The following is a 7,698-nucleotide window of genomic DNA, read 5'->3' on the forward strand; positions in this document are numbered from 1 at the left end:
GCTGCTTTAGTACTGGGGACAGCAAGTCACAAGTAAGCTACATGAAAAAATACTGTACTTTCTACCATTAATTTTTATCCACATTTATTTATGAGTAAAACAAACAGCAAACATTACAGCAAAGGGGACATTCAGGCCCAGATTTAAAAAAAAGAAGAAAACAGATGCCTGACTAGATTTTGAGCTTAGGCACCTCCAGATTGCTGACAGTACACAAAAGTAAGTGAAAGTGATGAGCATTTCAGCAAACTTCGTAAGTGCATTTCAGTCTTTATTTAGATGTTTTAAGCTCTCGCACTAGATTTTACAAGCTGGTGAACACTGGCAAAAGTATTTCTCCCACAGAACTATAACCACACATTCCCAAGACAGTATAAATATATGGTTGAACTAACATTAATACACATCACCATTTTATCAATTACATAATAAAACAAATTATCAAGTATCCAAATATTAAGTTACGCAGCTTGAAAGGCATACAAAATATTACAGAGGTCTGCCCAAGTCATAGCAGAAACTCAAGAAGGAAAAATGAAAAGAAAAGAAAAAGATCACACTTTCAACAAAACAATAGTTGGTAAACAACTCTCAATAGGTACAGTAAAAGAAAACTACAAGATTTTTCAGAAATTTTCTGATTAAGAATTTTTAGCTACAATAACAAAGCATTTCTACATTTTAAAAAAATATTTACTAAAGTAAAGGGCATATTCTATACTTCCTGCACAAGACAAAGGCAACATTTTACTAGAAATATTAAATAGCCCCTCCCAACCTTTTCAGGCCCTCTGTTAAGTTGCACATGAAGTGCCAACATTAATTTTACTGTAAGGCTTTTTGTCTGGAGACATTAAAGACTTGTGTGCTTCTGTACAATTTAAAAGATCTTCTACATGAATAACCAGAGTAATGACTTGTAATATGGAGACGTTCAGGTAACAGAAAAGTACAGATGCAGGGGTAAAAAGTTGCTGTAATTCATAGTATTAAAAAGACAGACTGTGCAAATCTTGATAATTCTAGTGCGATTGTGGGAGACAAAACATACCGTGAGCAGGCAAGACTACTTTAGAGGCCATATTCTTCAATATTGAAATGACTGTAGAAAAAAAGATAGTAAGGTCCAGATAAGCTGGTAGTTCTCACATCATCAGAACTATGCCCATTTTAAGGAAAAACATGTAGCTGATATGCTGGGTATTTTGGCACCTAATCTCTCTACAGATTGATTTATTTTAGTACCCCAATTTATAGTAGTTGAAACTAGGTCAGTAAGACTCAATGGCATGATTAAAGGATATTTGATCTGATAATTAATGAACAAGGAGACAGCTCAGAAACAGGGTACAGCAAAAACATTTACTGGGTCTCCATAGACAGATATTTATCTAAACATAGAAGTTGCATTTCTACTGAGCCTTTAGCCTAATAAATACTCCTAAGGAAGCTTCCTTTACTACTAAAAAATACCAGACTGATGGCTTTGGCATGCAGTCTGCTTAATTCTAGTTTCCATCCTTTATTTCCAAAGAAGTACTATAGGCTGTTGAGCTTTACTGAATACAACAATTATTTCGGTGACCGTTGGAGTCTTTAAAGCGCAGACGCATCTTGGGGCGGTATTTCTCCAAGTACAGAAGTTGCTTGCTGTTGAAAGCTCCACGCCGCTTCCTAAATGGAAAAAACCAGATTTGAAACAGAACATTAATCTACTGCCCAGTGAAATAATATCACCAACCAGAGAAAAATATTTTTAGGTCACTTAAAAAAAGCCACCTGTAAGTCAAGGCTGTAACCAAAGTAGGGATAATTGGACGTTAAGTGCCAGGAAAGAGGGTGGTAGCTTCCTTTCACAAATACCTCACTGGACCACATGCACAAACGAGTACATAACATTTTAGACAGTGTTCTAGCCTATGGTAAGCAAAAGCCAGAGATTTTACATTAGGATCTTTAGAAGAAACTTTAAAAGGAAGCTATAGAGAAGATGCAAGATGGTCTTCCTGAGAGCTGAAGTTATTCATTCTCTTAAAACAATTATGAAGAATATGACAATAGTAAGAAGGTACATAAACATTTAAAGTCCCCATAATAAAGATGCTGAACAAAAATAAAGCTTCCTTTGTTTTCTCAAACTGTATATATGTGAAAAAAAGGTACATGTTGGCTGACTGGAGTATGTACCTGGCTACCTATTCTTCATTTCACATACAACCAGTACAAGCTAAATTTAATTCTTCGAAGCATGGCAATTATGCAAGTGTTTTGTTTTTGTTTATAATGGATGCAGCTTTTTTTAAATTTAGCTGAAACCTGAGAAATTAAAATACTGAGACTAAAACTCTCTCCTCCAACTTACATACATTGATTAAAAAAATCCAAGGACATATTTGCCTTCAGAAGACTACAAGAAAAGACAAAGGTATTCTGCTTTTCATATGTAAAATAAAGAGAACTCTGCAAATCTAACTGAAGGTTAGGGGGTTTGTTAATGGTTATTCTGGTTTTTTTTAAACCTCCTCAAGTAATTATGTATGGATTCTGGTTTCAGCAGAAAAATATCCATTCCACAGATCCAAATCCTACAACACTGACTGTTTGCACTCCAATTTCAGATGTACTAAATTAAACACCTTACCAAAAAAAAAAAAAACAACCCCAAAAAAAAAGGCATCAAAGATGATTCAGAATTTCCTTCAGGGCCAAGGATGTACCAACATACTGAATCTTGGGAACAGCTACATGTTAGTATCACACTTACTGTCTTATGAACTGCACTGCATCTTCATACTTCATTCCACATTCTATCAGTGCAAGAGCAACTAAGACTGGAGCTCTGGTTAAAAAAAAAAAATCAGTTTAGCTTTTGTCAAAGCGTACTCAGAAAAAAAATTTACTGTTTTTTGCATATCTGATGTTTCTTCACTGGGAAAGCAGAAAAGGCAGAAGGCATTCCTACATTCACTGAGACATAATATCACCTGGTTTTGAGTTAGCCATTCTCATTAAATAGGGGTTTAAATTAACTCTGGTCAACCTTAGCTTCCTTCATCTGATTTTAGGTACACAAGAGAATAACAGAAATAAAATGCAAGTAATCTTTAAGCATTTGTTTCAAATCAATTGATTCTGAGGAAGAGTTGCATTTGGGTTTTTATTCTCCAAAATGAATCACCATTAGAAGCAGTCAGGATGCCAAAACAAAAGTCAGAAGAGAGGTCGAGTTCAGTAAGAAGTGACAAATCCCACACTAGTGTCACAAGTTTTGGGAACAGATGCAATCCACAGGCTACTACACTCCCCTGAGGATTTACTTGTTTGCCATGGTGTTCCCCCCTTGACAGAATAAATTTTCAGTTACAAAAGCTTGACTTAAATCAAACTCAAATACATTAGGAATTTATGACTCAAAAAAAACCCACCAAAAACCACAAGACAAAACCTCACGCCACACACCAGCAACAGACTAGTGCATATAGTAGTGACTTTAAGTGGTTTTGTATGTTCAGGGATTTAAAAGGAAACTAACCTGAGAGAAAGCTAGGATTGACTTCAACTAATTAACTACCCCATTTTGAGGAAAAAACAACCTCTATCATTCTAAGCAGCAGAAAAGGACTTGTTTTGGTAACATTCATCTACAAAGTTCACTACAGTGAATTTTGTTATGTGAAGCCATAATGCAGTGGATAAGCCAGGCTTAGGGACAACAAGACCAGAAACCTCCATTTTATATTGGACATGCTGTAATCCATGGCTAGAATATAGCAACTTCTTTTGGAACAGATCTAGTTCCCAAGTAGTTTAGAACAGCAGTAGAACCATTATTTTCTCACAACTGTTGGAAGTCTATTCAAGATAGTGGCAGCAGACAGAAGGAACAGGACTAAGAGGAGAATATTTAGCAATATCCCTAAAATTTTTCATATCACTTAGAAATGTGACAAACAGCTTTGGGACTTTAGAAAACACTTTTCATCCCCCAGATAGGTTGTGGACGAAAGCTGGTCTTGATGTGGCAGAACCACCCACTTGTTTGTGGTTAACAGTTACAATGCCTTTGGTTCAAGGAGACTGGCAATACTGCTGAAATGGAGATGGAGAGAAAGCAGGCAAGTCACAAAACCCCAAATCTATTAGGGAAAAACAGACAAAAAATCTCAATGGGGCACTCATCAACATACTCGGTACAAGAAAACACTTGTTAACTTGATTCTGTAGACTTCGTGAGAGCTTTGAAGCATCATCTCTTGACCTAAAGATCTTCAATAAATACAACAGTTTCCTGCCATCTTAACTCCATTTAAGCATGAGGTCATTCCAATACTGGATCCATGCCTATTTTACATTTGCCTCAAGTAAACTTTTGCACTAGATCTTAACAAGTCTGGCAAAGGATGACAAATTCAACAAATCTTTAAAACTTCACCCACCTTCCAAGACCAGCAACACAGTGTACAGCAATACAACAACCAGGTTCTTCACGAAATTTAACTTTAAGGAGGTTTAGCCAATCATCAACAATCTGGTTGGATGGTGGAGCACCGTCATCAAAGGGCCAGTCCTAGAAGACAGGGTGACAAACACATAAAGAAAGAATTCTTGTAAGCTGTACGTACAGGCAAAAAAAAAGGAGGGGACACAATGGACAAAGAGATGACAGCTGAGGAAACCACTTAAGCTTACAATTTTCTAATAGTCTAACTACAGCAATACTACAAATAGATTCTTCTCAGTTTTCATTGATGACATGATTTAGCTCCAAACTGAACTTTTTTTCCTGACAAGAAAAGATGTCTCCACATCTTTTTCCTCCATCAGTTGCTGAGTGAATACACTCATAAAGTGGTGTCAAATAATCTTTTTTTTGGGGAAGGGGGTAGAGTGAACAGCAAAATGTGTTGGTTCCAAACTCTGCTTCCACACTACTTACCAAAACCTGAATGCCTTCTTTTTCCACCGGAGCAGTGTCATAAGTAGCTTCACACACTCTCACCACTGTGGTAACACCGTATTTCTTAAGTTCCTAAGGAGTGGAAAAAATGTTGTAACAGTAAACCAGCTTCACTTTACCATTTAATTTTCTTAATAAACTAACTTAGTAACTCATTCCAAAATTCTCAGTAGCAAAACTCATGCAAATGCTTGCCATCCTGTAAAGACACGGAAAGGTAAAATTACTAAAAACTTGTGTGCTAACACCAGATACTTTAGGCTTTTCTGCAAACATAGTCTTATGTGCAGACTAAGTTTGGTTATGCTGAATCAGACTTTTTTCTTTTAAAATCAGATCCTGATAAACATTGATTAGTCCAAGTAGTCCATCTCCAAATGATCATTCATCTTAAAGGAACATGAAGCTTCTGGTTTGCAAAGCTACATACTTCACTAAAAGCATTCTGAGCAAAGTTCAAATCTTCCCCCTCTCTCTCTGCTTAAAACAACAGGTTTGTTAGACCACTTACTCCTAAGAGTTAAAAGCACAGGACAATAAATTATTCCAGTTCCTGAGCTGTCATGACAAAATTTAGCTTTCCATTTTGCTATTACCCTACATTAAAATTAATAATAATAAAAAAAAAAGTAATCCTTCTTCATTCTCCCTGCAACAAGCATCATTCAGACTGCCACTGCCAGGGTAATGACTGAAGCACAGCCTAAGCAGACCTGATCTACTTGTGAGAATATAAAGGCAAGCAAATGTTATCTCACTCTGCTTCCTGTAAATAATCCTGCACCAAATACAGAATTGAGGTGTAGTACACCTAAAATCTTGCTAAGGAGGGACTTAGCAAACTTGGACATTCCCATGGAGTAGCTCTGCAAGGAACTTATTAGCATACACACACACTTTATACAACCACACACTTTATAGTTCCAACATGCTAAATACGTGATTTAGTTGATAAATTCAACACTAGCAATATATGGCAAGCCACTGGCTTCAGTCAGTAGCATGCACCAAAGCACTTGAAGTAGCTGCAGCAGCTCTGAGTGCAGACTAAGCCTATTGCCACAAATGTCACTCTCGAAGACGCTGTGACACAGAGGATCCTCTTAAGCTACACTAAAACCACGATCTGCTAATAGTGAAGGAAGCTAGGCAGTGAAAGCATATTGCAATCCTGTTACTAGCTCCTAAGGTTCTGACCCACACTATGTATCACTATGCAGGAAGTGCAATGAAATGTTACACCACTTCAGCCCAATCTCAATGTGAGCTCCTACCACTAGGAGATGTTTGTATTGGTCTGTACATAACTCGGCTAGATAATTCCCATTTCAGAACTAAACAATGTACTTCATGTACTATGCACTAGACAGCATAATTATTACTTCACTCTCAGAATCACATTTGTGAAAGCCAAAGTATATGTGATTTGTCTGCAGATTTGCAGATATCTACAGATTTGTCTACAGATCTTCAAAGCAAAGCACCAGTATTTGAAAGGAAAAATCAATATACAGTCTCAGTACCTCCTCATATGGCATTTACAGTAGTTATTAGCTAGTAAATATATATTTATTTATATATAAATATAGCATGCTGTTCAGGGATTAAAAAAATACATCAGTAAGAATTCTGTACTGGCCTTACCTCTATAAATTTGTTTAAGGTTGCATTGGTTGGATTATGTGTGATCAGGAATCTCATGTTCTTGTAGGTGATTTCCACAGGAGCTGGGCGGTTCATTCGGGCCATATTGATTTAGTTAAACATGCAACAAGATTATGAAAGGATTAAAAAAAATTCTAATACAGAAGTGATGTAGAGAAACTGAAGTCTACTTCACTATACTCCACGTGAAATTCTCAGTGCTTGGAAGTATGATGTTGGGAGCAATGGGAAATGAAATGAACCTCCTAACAAGAAGCAGCAATTCTTCAATCCAGTAATACTGAGGCAAAAGAAAGGCAGTGCACTGAGGTTTACCCCATCCAGGTCTGAATTCCGTTGGTAAATGCTCTGCCGATTTCAATTCAACACTTCTTATCCTGGTCAACCACTCTTAGGGGGGCTTCTTGGTGGAGTAGTAATGGATTTCTACAGTTCACTTGTCTGCATAGAGGTCGTGCTGTGCCTGGCAGTAGTCTCCACTGCCCTTCAGAAACTCCATAAATGTGTGACCAAGAACACCACAGAACTGCTGTAAAGAGAGGGGGGAGAAAAGTATAATGAGTACAGGTGAAACAAGGTTTTAAGACATCAAGCTTTAAGAAATAAGAAAGTAAAACCACAACAACTAAGCTCTATTAATAAACCTTATTTCACAAAGTTTATTTTTTATTCCAAGAATTAATTCAGTTTGTGCAAGAATCCTGTTAACTTTTTAGCATGGATTAGAAAATAAAAAATTAAAAATCTAGAAAACTAGAAAATAAATACATTTACTTATTACAAACTTCCATGTAGGGTTTTTGCAACACCAAATCCTGCAATGTATTAAAATACCAATTTCAGATGTGCTAAACACAGCAGCAAGTTTTAAGAACCCCAGTATTTATAAAAATAAGTTGTTCCAGGATACCCATACAACTGCCTTCTCCACTTTGAATTGAGAGACATCACATCATCTACTAAAGTTACAGTACCTAAAGTTACAGAAAAAGATGTGTATAAATCCACCTGATTCAAACACTAGGCCTTGAAAGCAAATGGCAAATGCAGTCTTAGTGGCCTAACAACACAATGTG

General features: G+C 36.6%; 1 protein-coding gene across 1 annotated transcript; it reads right to left on the reverse strand.

The window, feature by feature from the left end:
• Positions 1–254: 254 nt before the first annotated feature.
• Positions 255–6,715, reverse strand: PTP4A1 (protein tyrosine phosphatase 4A1). Its single transcript, XM_054280060.1, has 5 exons — positions 6,602–6,715; positions 4,937–5,029; positions 4,437–4,567; positions 2,765–2,839; positions 255–1,674 (listed from the first exon to the last, which is right to left on the reverse strand). The coding sequence occupies exons 1-5, from the start codon at positions 6,704–6,706 to the stop codon at positions 1,557–1,559; spliced, it is 522 nt and encodes a 173-aa protein (XP_054136035.1). The 5' UTR covers positions 6,707–6,715; the 3' UTR covers positions 255–1,556.
• Positions 6,716–7,698: the final 983 nt, after the last annotated feature.

The sequence above is a fragment of the Melozone crissalis genome, unplaced genomic scaffold (assembly GCF_028551555.1).
Source record: "Melozone crissalis strain CALT ecotype California unplaced genomic scaffold, PUWL_Pcris_2 ptg000027l_1, whole genome shotgun sequence".
In the NCBI taxonomy this organism is placed as follows: domain Eukaryota; kingdom Metazoa; phylum Chordata; class Aves; order Passeriformes; family Passerellidae; genus Melozone; species Melozone crissalis.

What these genes read in the sequence shown, in the direction of transcription:
- PTP4A1 (XM_054280060.1), bottom strand. Translation starts at nt 6,706, where the DNA reads ATGGCCCGAATGAACCGCCCAGCTCCTGTGGAAATCACCTACAAGAAC. An exon ending in CCTTAAACAAATTTATAGAG is followed by an intron (nt 5,030 to 6,601) that starts GTAAGGCCAGTA and finishes TCCACTCCTTAG; the next exon opens with GAACTTAAGAAATACGGTGT. An exon ending in TGTGTTGCTGGTCTTGGAAG is followed by an intron (nt 2,840 to 4,436) that starts GTGGGTGAAGTT and finishes TTTTTTAACCAG; the next exon opens with AGCTCCAGTCTTAGTTGCTC.